This window comes from Helianthus annuus, chromosome 13 (assembly GCF_002127325.2).
Source record: "Helianthus annuus cultivar XRQ/B chromosome 13, HanXRQr2.0-SUNRISE, whole genome shotgun sequence".
In the NCBI taxonomy this organism is placed as follows: Eukaryota; Viridiplantae; Streptophyta; class Magnoliopsida; order Asterales; family Asteraceae; genus Helianthus; species Helianthus annuus.
The window spans coordinates 92,851,541-92,871,256 of NC_035445.2; the positions used below are offsets into that span (position 1 = coordinate 92,851,541).

Sequence of the window (19,716 nt, forward strand, 5' to 3'; positions counted from 1 at the left end):
GTAACTATATAATTAATTTAAAAACTAATAATATTTTGTACACCCCTTTCTTTTACTGCTCATGGGATGAAGGTAAGCAAAAATTATTTTATGTATGTTTAATTCATGAACTAAGTTTAAAAATGGTTTTAATGATGATATCAGTTAATGTGACTTATATTTGTGAAGTTTATGAAAGACTTAATTGCTTGGATGCTCTCTTTGCTATGCCTACTTATTAAATTTAGTCCTTGGATTTTGGAAATTGCACAAATATTTCTAGTGGTATGATTTTTTTTAGTTATGTTTGTCCTTACCATGTAGGGATGAGCAAGTGGTATCAAATACCGATCCCATCCCGATCCCATCCCGATCCCGAAAATACCATACCGAAGCCGTTTCGGTATCGGTTTCGGTATCCACTTTTAGCTTTTTTCGGTATCGGTACGGTATGGTATCGGTATAATACCGAATTTTACCCTCAAAATACCGACACCGTACCGATACCGTACCGAACCGACGTATTTCGGTATCGGTATCGGTACCTAGTTTTCACAAAATTCGGGATCGGGATTTGTCGGTATCGGGACGGTATGGTATCGGGATCGGGATTTGCCCATCCCTACTTACCATTACCATGGATGTATGTTAATTTTTGGTTTCCACTATTCTTACATCTCTAAATCTTATTTTCACATTCTTTTTCTCTCTATCTCTATCTATATATATATGTATGTATAGAGAGGAATAGAGAGGATGAGTGTGTGAATATTAACTACCTAATTTTTTCTTTAAACGGTTGTGCAAAGTCTATTTTATCTCTATGCTAAAAAAAATGTAGGCCCCACTTTCTTTATATTCAACTAGTAGATTCCCCGCGCGTTGCATCAGGGATTTGGTCGTCATTGGTCTGATTCATCAAAATATTGGTTCGGTGTCAACACTTTGAATTTTTTTACGACCGTCTTTGTAACATTTTAATCTAGGGGTGTGAAAAAATGAGGGCAAAATACCATCAATATCTAAATCGTGCATCACCATCTGCCGCTGGTCACCATGGTAACCACCATGACTTCTCAGTTCTCTAGATTTTCTTTGAACGGCAAATGAGTTTCAAGTATGAATTACACGTGATTAATATCAAATTTACACCATGTACCCCATTCTAATGATCCCCAACTTTCCCTATTTTTAATCCATAAGAATGACATGGTTTATATCTCTTCCGTCATTCTTAAGGCGCTTACCAATTTTCCATTAAAGACTTTGTCATTCCTTGCACGCTACGAGCACTACAAAGTCGTTAGGAAAACTGCTTGCAGTATCATCGAAAGTCTTTTATGATTTTATGATTGCTTTGTTACATTGATATATCCAAATTTATATTATTAATCTTGTTGACATATGTTTACAATAAATATAATATTTCCACAGAAAGAGAACGTAAAAAGGGTGTAGAATAAGATTTTAAAGGTGTTAGAATAGAATGAACCTAAATATAATGATTAATACTTTATCAAAATCCATCATTTTTCATACAAGTGGTTGACCAAAACCCAATTACGACTAATATTCAACAAAGTTTTGACTTTGATCATTATATAGTATAAACCGCATGGTCAACTCCAACACCTCTTTCTGTGGATAATTAAGATGTATTTGAGGTTATGTTAAATTCAATCATGAATTTAAGAATTAAACTATTTTTTTCTCAAACATGACACTTATAAGGCGTTCTTACATACTCTATCATTCATAGGTGTTAATCTTAATTGGTATCCATTAATATCTGTCATACTCTTCCTAGAGGGTGTTAAGGGACATTAAAGCTTCACGTGTATAGAAGTTAATTAGGAGAGAGAGAGAGAGAGAGAGAGAGAGAGAGAATCAAACATTGAGAAATTTGCACACACACAACAGTGCTATATATATATATATATATATATATATATATATAGATGCCAGTTAACGTACAATACGGCTTAACGTACATCACGTACGACAGATAATTACGCACGTTTATTTGAAAATCATGCACGTTATAAACTAAAAAACTCAAATCACGCATGTTGGAAAACATTAATCACGCATGATGAAAACAATATTCGCGCACGTTATACACATAATCACGTACGTTGTCGTACGTTATGCCGTATTGTATTTTACACTTTTCCTATATATATATATATATATATATATATATATATATATATATATATATATATATATTCCATTAATTTAAGGGGCGTTAATAGGGGGTTAAACCATTTCCTTGGTATGAGGTGAAGTAAAAGAAGATCAAGTGAGTAACATGACGCCTACTTGTAGTTAAGGAACTTGAAAGTATACCTAATGGCCTAAGAATTAAACTTATAAGTTATACTTCATTTAATCTCTATTTTCTAGTTTATATAAATTCAAAGTTTTAGATTATTATTGATTAATTTCACACTTGAAACATTACCAAACATTAAAATCAAAATCTTAATCATATTGCTTTAGTAATGACAAGAGAATAGCAAGTCTTCCATATACTCAAAGACTTGTGTTGTCCAATATAATCATTTTACCTTTTGAAGAACATAAAATAGGTTTCTTTATATTATTAACAACACCATAAAAAGATTTGATATCTTTATTAAATTGCAATTTGATAAACAACATGATTTCGGCTTATCCACTTAACAATAATTTGACTTAAATACATCATTTCTCAAACATTTCTAATAAGAACCTGTCATGAAATACATATTACTGTCTACTTAAATCAGACAAAATCTATATAGAATAATAATATAGTTTTATATTTTTATACTAGTAGACTTTAAATACTATTATTAAAAACATTTGGCTTTTTAAAAACCATTATAACAACAATACTACGTTTGCAAACCGTTATAGATTAATCATTCAGTCTCCACATATATCTTATTTTTATTTTTTGAAAATTTAAAAATAGTCTGTTTATTAAAAATACAAATATTTTACTAATAATATTGTAGTTTCCAAAGCTTAATAACCAAATCATAAATCAAGTAATAGATATGATTAACTGAATTTTTTTAATTTAATTAAGGATTGCAATTCACAAACAATAAATAAATTAATAAATAAACTTTAATAGAAGAAAGAAAAATAGCTGAAAGATGAGCACCACCAACTTGACTAAACTACCATCTTTAATGAGTTTTGAAAAAAAATCCTTACTTTTCACTAAATTACGTTTTATACCGTATGTATTATAAGGCCTTTGGGTATATTTTAACCTAACTTAACTCCACCTAAATGACACATTAACTTTTTTTCATCATTTCACTTTGTCCCACTCTAAGGAAATGATTTAACATGTTAACACATGACTCATTTATTCAATTTAACATAGAGATTTTGTCTAAAAAAGAAAATAATAATTAATTCAATCTCTTAACATTGGGTTAACATGTTAACACATAACTCATTTAATGCACTTTAACATAAAGAGAGAGTGGTTTGCAATGTTAGTTAACATGCCATGTCATTGTTAACACTCTAGATGTTAGAGTACACCCCATGGCCTAAGACCAAGCGTAATGGGGCGTTTTTTTTAAAAAATTTTGCCCCAAAACGCTCTATAACGCCCATATCCCCATTACGGGGGGCGTTTTGGGGCGTTTTAAAACCAAAAATTCGTTGCCGGCGTTTAAATTAAAACGCCTAAGTGGTTTGTGTGATTGTTGACCTACCAATGACATTTACCCACTACACCACTTTTGCTATAATGCCCCCTTGCTGACTAGGACGCCACATGGCGCAAAACGCCCCATGGTGGGGGCATTATAGTGTTTAACCACTACACATGGTCTAAGACACAATTAATTAATTAACTTTTTTTTTGAAAAGTAATCTTTCTTAATACACACCTCCGATCTAAATGGGCAAAAGGCCAAACAACAACACCCCTGACCCAAACAGGCAAAGGGCTGACAATTACAACATATACAACGAGTATTTACACCACTATACCCAGCTAATATAATTACAAGATCTATTTTTAATCCAAACGAAACCTCTTGATTTAATTAATTAATTAATTATTAATTAATTAATTAATTAACTATATCACATTTAGCAACTTGGGTGAATAGTGTTTTATTTGACTTTTTTTGTTTTTTTTTATTTGTATCTCTCATTTTCAGTATTGACACTTACAACCCCTTAATTTCCTAAGGACTTGATAATCGACTTTTATGTGTTTGTTTTCATGTACTTATCGGTATAAATTTAAGTTAATTTACGTTTCAACGTAAATTTACCGGAAATGAGTTGGGTCAAATATAGTATGTTCTTATGTTTATTACTATATATGATTTCAGTTGATTTACGTTTTGACGTACTTTAACTCTTTACTTTTCTGAACTTTATTATTTTTATTTTTTTTACTTTACTTTATGTTTGATGTTTTAGTTTTAGGTTCCTTTTTCATTATAGTTATATTTAAGATAACGTTTTTATACATTTTCATTTACAATTAAATAAAAATCAGTCCGTCCCCTTGTCCAATCTAGATTTATTTTTATGGTTTTCCGGCTATGTAAAATATGTATCAGTATTCTTTTGAGTATATTTATTTCGGTTGGTATCAAACCAAAATATATATCGATCAAAAACCCACAGCCTAATGCAAGAAATCTTACTAGTTAGCTAACATATTCAACAATATTAATCAATTAAGTGATTAACTTGGTTAATACATTTTATTTTAAATGATTGACTACCACACAAGTGGGAGCCCTACATAGGAGACAAATCGTATCCCCATCATTGCAAGCTTGCAATTGGGGCATCTTAACAACATTAACGTTTTCTCTTTTTATATCTTTATTTCTTTACTTTTTGTTTCTCCTATAATAATCAATTGTGGTCGATCATGTACCTTTAGGTTTTTAAATAAAGTTATATTCTTTTCAATATTAATTTGAAATTTATTTTTAACACTTATAAGATAATATAACTTTGCAATTAAATCAGTCAAAATTTGATATAAAAAATCAGTTTCATAACATCCGCATATGTAATGATCATGCAAGTAAGTGTCGTTTATTGTTGATTTCTCACATAGGGGAGAGTTCTATGCAAAAGACAAGTTTTTTGCATGATAAAAAATATAAAAATAAATCTTAAATTTTTTTTTAAAAATTTTTAAAACTTAAAATAAAAGAAATTAAAATGCAATATTAATTAATCTTTTCTGATATTCTTAAAGAAAAGTATTAACAAATTCTATTTATTTATAAAACCTATGTATGTATGAATCATGTGTAAGTATGTTTTCTACTCATAACCATAAGATGTGTAGATAAACATATAAAAATAAACAAAAAATATAGAGAAATTAGTGGTTTTTATGTATATAACATGAGCATTTGTATATAAGAAGTAATAATTTAAAAAAAAAAATACAACCCACTGACAGCTGATAGAAAAATTAAACAATTTAGGTTTATTTTTTTTTCTCATAATAATTTAGTCTTTTTGCAATGAACTTCTCAATATATTTGTGTGTGTATTAAGTTGAAGTAGTTTTAATTTGTTAAAACTACAATAACTTATTTCGTAATATCTTACGTTTATAAACAAGTCACTCAAACTTTTTATGTAAAATCACTAATGTGTTTCAATGTTATAAAATTTGATATATTTTTATAGGTTATTAGGTTACCAAAGTATAACGTTTAGCATCTTCTTTAAATTTGATAGATATCATGGAATAAAAAGTAATAGATGTGGCTTTATTTATTATAAAAATAAGATTAACTTTTAAAACTTTAAATTACTAGTTATAAAAATAAGATTAACTTTTAAAACTTTAAATTACTAGTTGAAAAAGACAAGTACGGAATTTTATAAACTTAGTGCTATCTTTTTAGCTGTTTAAATCAGTTACTATCTGAATACGCAAACTTCTAAGAATAATAGTTTAGTTATTTACTAATATTTATAATATTACTTGTGGAGCAGTTGATAATTCTAAAATTCATAAAGAGAGCTGCTATTGGGACACCATCTACAAAAGCATACACAAGGACAAAAGTCATATTATACGTGTCGTATCACCTCAGATCAAACTGACACTCGGACAGTACGCTCTACCCCTGGCACATTGTTCATGTCGTGTTACTTATACGACCCGTATGGCTTGACCAATTATATGACTCGTATGACATCACACGACCCAAATAACAATACAAGAATGTGTGCTAGCTGAGATTTTTTTTAATTATGTGTGCCAATTCTTTGATACGACTCAAGATTCCGTCATTTATCATTTATCTATCTGATATGACACAAGATTCCGTCATTTACCTGATATAACACAAGATTCCGTCATTAGCGAAGTTGAGTTATGATGTAACCTATCTAACCTAAGATGTTGAATCTTCTAACAAGACATCAACAATATTTCACTGATTGGGTATACTATTTGTCATTATGTTTGTGATAGTATATCTGTACAAATAATTGAGTGGACCCAACCGTTGTTAACCAAACAACTTTTATTTTAGGTGTTCACATCTCGTAAGGCTAAAGGGTATGGAGAGTCTCATCCCCAAGGGGATGGGCCGCCACGTCAGCGCCACGTAGGCTCGGCTTGGAGGAGATGGACCTATGGGGATGAGCCCCTTTATGTATATATATGCATGTATATATAGGTTATTGTGAGAGAAAGCAGGCCCGTCTCCTCCGGCTGTGGGGAGTCGCTTTTGCCGAGCCGAGCCCAGGGGGCGGTGTGGGGGACCGGCGCCGGTCCTAGCCGGGCCTCAGCCGGCCCCCATACCCTTTAGTCTAAGGAATTGATAAATTGGGTGCAAAACATAACACACAAGTGGGTGCATGATCAAGTTTTTCTTAAATGTGATTATGATGGTGAATATAAGGAAACATCAATAATTAAACATGACATGTGATGCAAGATGAACATAATCATCCATCTGATTAACATATAGATGGGCATGTATATGCAAGTAGATTATATGATAACGAAACCGTTTTGTGAAATATACATAAAACTAAGTAGGTCGAACTCAAATGAAGGTTCTTTTGCCACTTTTGCATTCTAAATGTTATGATTAATTGATTATGAGTATCGTGCAAGTGATTTATCTGATATGTTCAAGAACTTATTCCTCAGTTATCCATCCTAATATATAGCGTGCATTCGTGTATGTGTTGATTCCTATTGTTGGTGTAGCTAGCTTGAGAAAATGCTTAATTGTTTGAAAGCATCAACACAAACTACATGTCTTCAGTTTGTTATGGCGAGGTAAGGTTTCTACTAAAACTTTGGATCTGATGATAGGGGAACTTAACGGTTAAACGACATGAAAAAGTCATGTGCTTATCTGCTTTCAATATATTTGAATGCATGTCAATCAATTTCGTCGGATTCGGTAGATATCTTTTGAAGGAAGTTTGAAAAAATGCCCAAACAACGCTTTAAATGAAGAAAAGAAAATGCATAAACAGCGTTTTAATGCCCAGTCTAAAGCTTGAAAAATTGTTAAGAAAGCTAAAAAGTATTTGATCCAAGTGCTAGTTTAAAATAACTAAGAAAAGTTATACCTTCTACATAATAAAATGATTAAAAATTGTCATACAACCCGTATTACGCTATATAGCTCGTATGACTTCGTTTGTACTACTCGATATGGCATGTGTGACTTCTTCACCAACAATGACTACACCACTGACATGTCATACGATCGCTATAAAGTCATACAACCCGCATGACCTACGGTGATGTGTGTATAGTGTGTAAGTTGTGATTTGTAAAAAGGAAAAGAAAAAAAACATAATAATTGGGATAGGCAAGTTGTCATGATCATAGGGGTCTAAAATGGGTTATTAGGCAGGCAAACATTTAATTGTCTACATAAGGTGGCCCATCATCTCATCAATAATGGTACGAAACTTTTGACTTGGGCCTGATCTGTTAATTCTTCGTGGGCCTTCCATTGAATACATCACTCTTTTTTTATTGTCCTTATTTTCTATATATTTCTTATTTTCTATTTTTATTGTCCTTTATTTTCTATATATTTACGAAACTAATGAGACGAGATGTCATTTTAAAGAAGAAACATATTCGACCTTGTTTGTGCTTTATGGTAAAGTGAATACATATGAAAGTAACCGACCAAAAAGGTATCAAAAGCACATTTGTAACATGGGTTCAATCAAAGGAAATGGTTGCTAGCTTACATCAAACTTTTTCTTAATCTTACTTATAATGTTCTTTACTTATGAGTTATGACACATGTAACTAACTTTCGGATTAGCTTGAAGTCTTAATCAAGCTATCGATCGACTAATAGTAACCTTATCCACCTTAATCACTCCACACCACATATTTGATAAGACTCCCAAAACAAATGGGTAGCTTTCATTTATGAACTCTCTTGTGGCTTAGATCAACAGATTTGATAAGACTCCAAGCAACCGAAAGAGCGAAAAAAAATCAGCATTGTAAAAGGAAAAAATCATTAAAGTGGAGTTAATGTGTTAAATATTAATAGAGACCAACAATTTGTATAAATGTATCACTTTATAAAACTTCATACTAAAAGTCACTTCTTGGTGTTTAAAGTTTGTGTATCGAGTAATGAAGTCCCATTCCTTGTATGTCATGTTCTCTACTTATCCATCTTCATGATTTGTCCTAAAATGAGTTGTCATGAAAAATGTTAGTTATCAATAATTTAAAATACTTGAAGAATTAGAAATATATATTGTTTGCTACCAATAAAAAATACTTATTAAAGTAAGAATGAATTTTTCACCACCTACCATTAGATATTTTTTATCTGTTATTTTTAATATGATCGATATTATTTTAAAACTATGTACAACATGTTTTTAAATATTTTTTCTAAATGTTATATCTAGAAATATACTCTTATTAATAATATATTTTATTAAACAATCCGGTATACCACCGGGATAGGAAGATTGGGAGGTATGTGGTTTAGTGGGATGGTGGGACACACCGCATCCCCTCCCAATCTCTCACGCCCCTTTAGAGCCTTGGGGCCATGCCGCCATGGTACCTATCTTTCCACCACATACTCTCTCTCTCTTTCTCTCTCCTTTTGTTTAATTTTTATTTTTAATAATAATAATAATAATAATAATAATAATAATAATAATAATAATAATATATGATTTGGGAGTTGAGACTAGAGAGAAATATAACATAGGTTTTGGGATGGAAGTCTGAATAGGAGTTCTTAGGGCTGTAAACGAACTGAACGAACACGAACAAGGACATGTTCATGTTCGTTCGTTAAAAAAAATAACATGTTCGCGAACTGTTTACGAATGCATACCAAACATAAGCTTATGTTCGTTTTCGTTCGTTAAGGAAATTCAGTTGTTCACGACCAGTTCGTGAACATTGGTCTTGAACACAAACGAATGCAAGCAAATAAAAACGAATGCAAGCAAATAAAAACGAACGCAAACGAACATTTAACTTGAAAATAAACAAATAAAAACACGGTTATCCTTAAAATTGGATATAAGTAGTTAAATACAACCATCAAATGATAAATCAAAACACAAGAAGTCTACTACACAACCAAACGATGAATCAAGTTTAACTAACTTAGACATAATTTTCCCCAAAAATGTCTTAGAATGTCCAAATTTTAGCTAACTTAGAAAAAAAAAATAGGATTTCAAGTTTTTAATATGTTTAGATAAAAGTTTTATTATTTATTATTTTTTTAATATAATCAAATGAACACGAACAAACGTAACCGAACTTATAATTATATTATATACTATATATACTATATGATAATATGATACGTCAAGTTTCATAAGTATCTTGTAATATTTTTTGTTATAGAACTTATAATTCACATTCACACACTTTTATATATATATATATATATATATATATATATATATATATATATATATAATGATAAGTTTCATGATGATTTTGATATTTTTACAAAAATGAATAAAGAAAATAAGAAAAGTAGGTTTAAAAGTTAAAACTAAAGCATGGAATTTTTACAAAAATGAATAAAGAAAAGTAGGTTTAAAAGTTAAAACTAAAGCATGGAAATTTTACAAAAATGAATAAAGAAAATAAGAAAAGTAGGCTTAAAAGTTAAAAAAACTAACGCAGTGGAATTTTTACAAAAAATGAATAAAGAAAATAAGAGGCTTAAAAGTTGAAACTTGAAACTAAAGCATGGAAACACAAATAAGTCCCTTTAATGGGCTCGATAAACTGGTTTTCGAAATATAAGCCCAGTGGGTCAAAACACAAATTCTTTTATTCTTGGGTGGAATTTAATATTTTCCATTTCCTATTACTTATATTGTATTAACAATAAAGGTATTTGTGATTTTAGGTTTTCCAATATAGATATATTACAATCCATAAAATTAATGAACAAATAATGCTAAATAAGTTTTTAGTAAGCTTTAATTACTAATTATTCGTCTTCTTGGATTTCTTCAATGATTTCATCAGTTTCCTTAGCGACAGGAGAAGTGAACTCAGAAGGACTTGGTGTTCGACTAAGTTGATCCATGGCGTTGAGTTGAGTAACAATGTTAGACATGGGGCTATCGCCAGGTGTCTGGGTTAGTTTTCTTCGCTTTTGTTTCACCTCCTTGTGCCATTGCTTTATCACATGTATCGTTTGATCTTCTAACACCGCACTTTTATATGTTGAACCCATCTGCATATTCGGAAAGTTGTTCCAAGGGTAAGCGGTCTTATCGTATATCCGTAAAATATAATATAGTGTGTAGTTAAAATTATGATTAAAGGGAAAATGTATATGAAAGATGCAAACCTGAGTCACAAGAGCATAGAGTGGAAGAGTAATGTAGCTACACATGACTTGAACAAACACCCTATAAACAAAAATTTCATATATCATTTTAGTCTACTAACTTTGGTGGCAAAATCTCAAATTCTTAAACTTTTAAGGACCAGAGTGGTTAAAAGTTATTCTTCAGGGTAGTGAAGTGTATAATTCATGTAACTTACGCTAGCACAACCCTTGATACAGCAATACTTCTAGTTTCATGGAAGCATGAATTTATCCCATATTGCAGCTGTTTAATATCCCAAATTAATAAAAAAAATGAGTTTTTTATAAGATATCAAACCAAAGGTAATTTAATTATACATGGTAACATGGAATACATGTATGTTGTCACATGCAAACAGAAGGTAAAACTTTTATCAACAAATAAGAGGACTTTTGACTACGGACAGTGGCGGATCCAGGGGTTCCTGGGTTCCCAGGAACCGCTCGGTTTGGAAAAAAATGGAAAAAAACTTAGTGTAAACCTTGTATGATTTGGAAAAAATAGTGAAAATTATTGAGAATCTAGCAAAAGTAACCCCTAAAAAGATTCCTGGTTCTGCCACTGACTAGAGACAAGTATATATAGGTTGTACATGTGTAAAAAATTTACCGACGGATCACTGGCAACAATTACCGATGTATCACCGACAAATCACCATTCACTGATGGTGAGTATCGATGAATCACCATGACAATATAACTGATGGATTAGTGATGGACTGGATGGTTCATCAAGTGATCACCGACGACTATTTACTAATTTAGTTTTATCTTTTGGGGAGGTTTGAAGAGGGATGACAATGGGACGAGTATAAAACGTTGTTCCCATACTAGACCGAATACTTGTCTGTATACGTCTGGTAATTACTCGTCAAGTATCGGGCATATTCTTTAGTTTCTTATCGTGAGCTATCCATCAGGATTTCGAAATACAGTTTTTTACTATTCTAACTTTATATAATTATCTTGACAACTATAATAAATAGAAACTTGATAAATTACATATGTATCATTATCACATAAAGAAAGTTTAAAATATCTATACATGCAAAATTCATGATACTATAAATCTCATAAGATAAGTTAATACTTTAAATAATATTATCAAATACATTTTTCAAAAGAAAACAAAGTATTTTTTTTCACTTAATTAAACTATTAGAATAAACAACTAATGAAAAATAAAGATAATAATTATTAAGAAATTTCGGGTATATCATATCTATGAGGTATATGGTTAAGGTGTAACGGGCGTATGTTTTTTTTGGTCATCGCCGCTGAGTATCATCTAATCCCATACTCGTGAAAAAAAATTCAAGTAATTCCATACCCGGCTCATACCCAAATACCCATCCCAAACATTTCGGATTCAAGTTCGGGTTCCACGAGTGAATTTTCATCGGTTAAAGTCATTTTTCTGGTAGTTAATGAACATACCGAAACCCAGACGAAAAATGCAAACTCAAATGCGTTCTGCAAAAAAGATACATAAAACATAAGTGAGATTCGTCTCGATATATTAGCATTATCGTTAATGATTAAACAAATTATTACCACAAAGAGTGTGTAGTGCAATAGAGTTAGGACGAACTGAGGCTTGCTAAACCAGAAAAGATCGTCATTAGGCTTAACCAAGGGCGCTCCTATTGTTACCTTGTTTTGTTCCTTGAGACGTAGAGCCATTCTAGCGACAATCACTTGTAGTTTGGTTCCAAGGACCAACACAATCTATCGTGTTAATAATTCATAAAAAAAGATATGTTACAAGGATTAGTTTGTGAAAAGCGCCTAAAGTTTGCGACAGTGTCTCATAGTCCCGTCTCTAGTTTCTTTGAAGGAATAAAAATAATTAACTAATTCTGTCGCTAAATGGTTCTGAAAACCATCCTAGATGTAGTGACGTTACCTTTTTTTTTTTTTTTTTTTTTTTTTTTTTGTGGTTAAAAGTGCTGCGTAAAATAATAGTTGCAACAAAGATTAGCGGTAAGTCTTTTTGTCTCGACCCAAAACCGTCGCAAACTATGGTGGTGTTTGTTTTTTGGAAGAAGAGCTTCCTGGCCTCTTCTGTCTGCACCGTGCAGACGCGGGAAGAGGTTTAGGTGCTGTAGAGTGTTTGTTTTTTTTTTTCGAGAAGTGCTTTTTACCTCTCCTCAACCTCTTCTTGGGGAAGAGATGAGACCTTAGCTTCTCCAAGCAGAGGTTTACCTCTTCTTGGCACCACCTCCACCTCCACCCCAGCTCTGCCACCACCACCACCCCTGCTCCGCCACCACCACCCCTGCTCCGCCACCACCACCCCTGCTCCGCCACCACCACCTCCACCTCTGCAAACCCTAATCGACCACCACCTCCACCTCTGCAAACCCTAATCGACCTCTGCAAACCCTAATCGACCTCCACCTCCGAAACAAACCCCCCAAATCGATCAGAAACAAAACCCCCAAATCGACCTCCACCTCCGAAACCCTAAATCGATGGCGGTGATGATGATGGCGGTGGTGAAGTGGTGGTGATGATGGCGGTGGTGATGACGACGGTGGTGAAGTGGTGGTGATGATGGCGGTGGTGAAGATGACGGTGGTGAAGATGACGGTGGTGAAGTGGTGGCGGTGGTGAAGATGTTGGCGGTGGTGAAGATGGCGGCGGTGGTGAAGATGGTGGCGGTGGTGAAGATGGTAGCGGTGGTGAAGATGGCGGTGGTGATGATGACGGTGGTGAAGTGGTGGCGGTGGTGAAGATGGCGGTGGTAGAGAGAGAGTAGAGAGAGATCTGTGTGTATTTGTGTGTGTTTGTGTGTGAAGAGGTTTTATATAAAAAAAAACAAACCCTCTTCTCCTTGCAGACTGAAGACATTTTGTCCACCTCTTCTCCTGCAGATGCCTGCAGATGTGGCCTGCAGCAGAAGAGGTTTTCCAGCAGAAAAAACAAACAGCACCTATGATTTTGTAGTAGTGAACCACGGCTGAAGTATAGTGATAATACTTACAACAAGCGGAAGTAGTGCTACCCAGAGATACACATGCCAACCTAATATAAATAAATCGGAGCTTAATTAATAAACTAGCTCAAGCTCGAGTATACTAGAATGTGAGTCTAAACGACCGGATCGTTTAGGAGAATGAGTCAGCTAGGCTCGGATCGTTTACAAAACCAAGTTGGCTAGGCTCGAATTCCTTTATCTTTTTTACTTTATATACTAGTTTTAGCCTAATACTAAAACTAATCCCTTCCCGCTTGCCAATGCTTTTTTTAACGACAAATTTGGATCACTGACGGACCACTGGAGTGTCATCGTGCCACCAGCGGAACCACCATTCAGGAGGAAACCCAATAAATTTAGGAAAATCCCCCTTGTGGGAATCGAACCCTTGAGCTAATGGTCGCTAAGCCTTATGCCACTAGATTGTAATGCCATGGCCCCGCTTGCCAATGCTAACTCTAGAAATATTCATATAACTCGTGACTTGAAGTTCGCTTGAAAAACATTAGCTAAAAATAGGCTCGTGTATAGACCAAGCGTCGGCTCGTTTACAAACCAAGTTAATTAGCTTGGCTCGGCTACAAGCTAACTTGACTCATTAACAACCCTAACTTGATATAGAATTGCATGATACATATAGTATTTATATTATAAAATTATTGTAAAAGAAATTAAATATTTAATATATAATTAACAATCCGAAAGGGAAGAAATTCATATATACATACCATGGATATCGGTAAGCATCAAGATAACAAGTAGAAACCACATGAGGGGACTGTCCAAACAAGAAAAGTGATGATATACTTAGTAAATTGATACATATAAGGTGTAAAAAAAAAACCGGTTTTAGAACCGAAACCGGGAAAAAAACCGAAACCGGTTTTTTTTAACCGTTTTTTTTAACCGGTTTTTTATAACCGAACCGTCAGTCTGTGACCGGATACTAATCTTGATTCATATAAGCTTTGGAAAATATAACTTACAAAAGTATAGGGTATGTTATGCAAGTTCGATTAAGAACAGGGGGTATCATTGTAAAGTTTTGGTGTTTTACCTTATGCCGACTACAACTTTGAAGTCATCTTCCAATGAACGTTGTATGTACTTGCGGAAATTGAAATAATTGTTTGTTGATAGATGAGCCTACAATTATTAAACATAAAAATTCTCTAACACCAATTAATCTAAATCGTTCTTGCTCAGGTTTGAACCTGAGATTTCCCGTTTAAAAGACTTGTGTCTCTATTAGGGCTGTAAACGAACCGAACGATATCATGTTCGTGTTCGTTCGTTAAGGAAATGCAGATGTTCGCGAACACATGTCGAACGTAATTTATGTTCGTGTTTGTTTGTTAAGGAATTTTAGTTGTTCACGAACAGTTCGTGAAAACCAGTCATGAACACAAACAAACGCAAACGAACATTAAACTTGAAATTAAAAAAAAAACATCATTAACCTTAAACCTCCGACAAAGTTAGTCAAATACAACTATTAAATGACAAATCAAGAATTCAAGACACAAGAGTTCTACTACAAATGCCATACCATAAATCAAGTTCAATTAACTTAAGAAATAATTATCTAAAGTTAGTTGGACATATCCCCAAAAAAATAGTATTAATAATAATAATAATAATTTATCAATAAAAAAAAAAAAAAAACTTCTTCATATGTTTAGATAAGAATTTATATTTTATTATTTTGTTTGGGGGGAAAGTGAATTATTAAAATAAATTAAAAACTTTTAACAAACTAACATAAATAAACGAATACGAACGAACGTAAACGAACATATTACCAAACGTTCACGAACATAGTTGAACGAACGAGACATTTGTTCGTATTCATTCTTTTACTTAATCAAACGGAATATCTTGTTCGTGTTCGTTCATTAACTAAAGGAATGAACATAAACAAATTTCACGCCGAATTGTTCACAAACAAACTATTGACTGAACGTTCGTTTTATTTACAGCTCTAGCCTCTACCAAGTATGAATACTCACCGATATAAATCCATGACGCAAGGTGAAGTAATCAACTTTAGCTACCGAGTGAAAGAATTGTCTAAAGAAACATTTCTGTTTCAATACATTTCAAGTAGTTATTACAACAATGAGATAAAAAAAAATTCTTATGAAAATAGCATAATGTTGTTGAACATACAGTCCATAATAAAAGTGTTGTGTTGACTGAATCAGTCATATGCCTTCTTCCAAATGTAGTTTGTCTTGTAAATCTAAATCGGCTAGGATCTGATTCAAGAATATATAAACATAACACACTTTACTATTTGTTTTATAAAATAGGAAGTAAGGTAATACTTACAGTGGCGGATCTAGGATTCCGACCAAGCGGGAACGTTTTATAAATAAGCAGTAACGAAATCGAAAAAACGTCAAATTTTTCCAAATTTTACACTAAAAACGTCAAAAATTTTCTGACCAAGCGGTAGCGGAGGCTACCCCTTGGTCTAATATATATCCGCCCCTGAATACTTATTTTGGGAATTGGATAAAATACATAGTCTCCTAAAAATAAAAAGTCATAGGAAAGGAAGGGTATCAAATATTCAAATGGAAACGGACTCTGATAGAATCCATTCAAGCGGCATTTGAACTATCTTATCGAACTCTACGATACGAGATTTTAGGTTTTTGATTTGGAATTTTAGCTTGTAGATTTTTAGAATTTTTGTTTAGATCATTGTGTCTTTTCTATATTTGCGTCACTATGTCTTTTTTTCGATATTGTGTTCGTGTTATATTTCTCGGTATTGTATTATATTTTGCTCGACATTGTGTTATATTTTGCGATACATTGTGTCTTTGTACACTTCTCATTTTTAGGAGACTTTGGGGCTCTTTGTTTAGCTTTTAATGGTTGAGATCTCTTACTAGTTTAACACTTAATGGTTCAGATTGTTTGTTTCGCGAGTAGTTGTCTGAATGATTTAGACATTTGCCTCTGAATGGTTAAACATTATACTGAGTCTGAATGGTTAAGATATATAATCTGAATTGGTTAGACATTTGTCTCTAAACGATTAAACATTATACTGACTTTTAATGGTCCATACCTGAAACTAATTCAACACTCAATGGTTCAGATCTCTTACTGGTTCAGCACTTAATCATTCAGAAGTTGCCAAACAACTTTTCTGTAGGATAACTTTACCTAGTTTTTTTTAAGGTAATAGCATGTTAAATTATATTCAAATTAATTTTGTAAAATTATTTTATAAAATACCATTGGCCACCATGTATTCTAGTGTTTGAGTTTCTTGCTCCCAAGCTTTCCAACTCCTCATCTGTTTAATAAATATATAAAAAAAACTAATTGTTAACTTTCAGAAAAGCTCAAGTGGCTAATTGCAAAACTGAAATTTCTGTTATTTCAACACCAATACCTCATATTTGTAAACTTTACATATTAGCCACTATACTTTATAGAAATGAACAAAAGGTAGAATAAGTACCTTGGCTCTCCCCAAAGCCATGGTAACAACACTATATACTATTTGCATGATAGCCAGAACACATATGAAAGTGTTTAGTTGGTTTATTCCCTCCTCGGATATGAAAGACGTCATTCCCTGTATATACACGAACACATGTTTGAGAACCAATGTTTTTATAACCGGGCCAAACATGACAAGTCATAGCAGACTGAGAACTGGGTATGTAACCAATCCGGTTGAGTCTATTGAACAGTTTTCATTTGAATCGACTAGCCGGTTGAACCAATGAACTATCACTGAAAGGATTTTAAAGAATATTTATTTTCCCCTCTATAACCTTTGTATGTTGTTAAAATCACAAATGCACACCAAAAGATACAATAATTATATATTTTGTTTTATAATTTATTTTTAACAACAATTTAACCGGTTAGGTGGTCCATTCAATAACAGCCTGGTACTCAAACATTATTGAGAACAAAAGAAAACCTGGAACCATTGGCGGACCTACACTATCCAATAGGGGGTGAACGTCACCCGTAATAAAAATGTTTAGTGTAGTTTTTAGGCAAAAACCCCGATCGCCTCCCCCCCTCCCAGGAAAAAAAATGGTTCCGCCGCTGCTTAGAACCCATGATTTATAACATCATTCCTATAATTACACTAAGAATCACTACTTTTTCTCTCTCATTTTCAATTAAATAATACATTTTTATACATTTATCATTACCTTTTCTTTCTCATTCACTTACAACCACTTTAAAAAAATATTAAAAAATTAATAGGGGCGAACAGTATTCGCATATATTTATAAATAAATGAACAGTAACATTTACTCTCTCCTCCACTCACAGTTATTTCATATAATAAAAGTAACCCACTCACAAACATAGAGGGAAACCAACCATTGTGAATGCTCTTAAATCTTAATTATCTTATAAACAATTTGTCAAAATCTATACATAATAAAAATACCTTTGAAGCACAATGACCAGTTGAATAACTAGAAGTGGCAGAAACGTTAACCAAATCTAGCCGTCTGTGTTTTGGTCGGACCATGTTGTCTTCAAAGGCTAGCGGTTCAAACCGGGCAGAGGTGGCGTAATGTAGTTCATATGCTTCGGTTGTTTGCATTGTTTCCTCAGAGATTTTGTGACAAGGAAGCATGGAATTTGCAACTTTGTTCGGTATGCAGATTTTCGCGATTGTCCTTTGAGTACTCACTAGTATTAGCGACATTAATCCGAGAAGCATCAACGCTACAACATATACACACACAAGTTTACATCCAAGAACCAACCGTCACAGTTTTTTAATCCGATTTTCATATCATAATCTACTTTACGCGTACCTGTTTTCAACTTCTCTATTGCTTCATACATGGATGTCTTCCTATGTTCCTTAAGCCACTGCGTTATCATATCATATCATATTATATCATAAAAATAAAGTTATATGACTATTGGTGAGTATATAACGTTAGAAAAATAGTATGGAATCTAACATGTGACACTATATCGAATAGATGTTCGATGAGAAGTCCAAGGCAAATGAAGACGAAGCAAACCGTAGCCACGGCCCAAGTGGGTGTGTGTTGTAGCGAGTGTGCCGCAACCATTTTTGCAAACAAAGTGAAGATAGTTTAGGAAATAAAGATGAAACATTGAGTTTAATAAGTAGGATGAAGTAGAGGAAACAGGTTCAAAGTCAGGGTCAATGTGTCAATGTAGTTGCATTTAGGGTGATACTGACTAAGGAAGGTTCAATGTGGCGTAGTTATACCGTTATTTGATTTTATGTTAAGTATAGACAAAAGTAATATCCCTTTCTGTTGATATAGATTTGCATGTGGACCAGAGTATTTAATTTGGTAGCATAATTACCAATATTATATTTATATGTTCTTCAGAAGTCATCATTTTCTTTTATTACCCAGGTGAATGATTTAAGTGTGGTTTTCTTTTCTAATTCACCAGAAAATAACCATATATTTTATTTTAGGTGAGATACGTTTCTTATGAATTCAACATCTTTATTGCACGACTGATGTGAAATTTATTCAGTGCATTGCCGTGTTAGAGATAATTAAGTATACAACAAAAAGCATACACTTTTAAAACTCTAACGTTTTTTTTCCTTCTTTTTTAATCACGTGTAACATTTTAGGGGAATCGTCATTTGAGAAAAAACTTAACATGGGACGAAAAAGAAGAAAAAAACATAATGTTAAAACAATAAATAGTTTATAACTTCTCTCGTTAACTATTTTTACTCTCATTAATTAGGCAAATACATTTTATTGTACACATTTCAAAATTTATCGTAAATATATCCTACACATATCGAAATTTATCCTACACTTTATCTTAAACAAATCGAAAATTGTTCTTCACTATAAATTAAGTTGTCTTGAAAAAATA

The 19,716-nt window shown here is 32.7% G+C and overlaps 1 protein-coding gene across 3 annotated transcripts; it reads right to left on the bottom strand.

Moving 5' to 3' along the window:
• Positions 1-10,316: 10,316 nt before the first annotated feature.
• Positions 10,317-18,960, bottom strand: LOC110898682 (MLO-like protein 3). Of its 3 annotated transcripts, none has more exons than XR_004877526.1 (15): positions 18,801-18,960; positions 18,648-18,705; positions 18,272-18,555; positions 17,315-17,431; positions 17,086-17,146; positions 16,003-16,091; positions 15,843-15,917; positions 14,891-14,979; positions 14,562-14,611; positions 13,840-13,880; positions 12,408-12,581; positions 12,184-12,326; positions 11,030-11,097; positions 10,833-10,893; positions 10,317-10,715 (listed from the first exon to the last, which is right to left on the bottom strand). XR_004877526.1 is itself a non-coding variant. In XM_022145505.2 (15 exons), exons 1-15 carry the CDS (start codon positions 18,912-18,914, stop codon positions 10,467-10,469), a joined length of 1,566 nt encoding a protein of 521 aa, XP_022001197.1. In that variant the 5' UTR covers positions 18,915-18,960; the 3' UTR covers positions 10,317-10,466. The 3 variants fall into 3 exon arrangements, 2 of the variants coding, with proteins under 2 accessions (XP_022001197.1, XP_035837964.1); XM_022145505.2 differs by having other exon boundaries at positions 12,291-12,326; XM_035982071.1 differs by lacking the exon at positions 13,840-13,880 and having other exon boundaries at positions 12,291-12,326; positions 12,408-12,550.
• Positions 18,961-19,716: the final 756 nt, after the last annotated feature.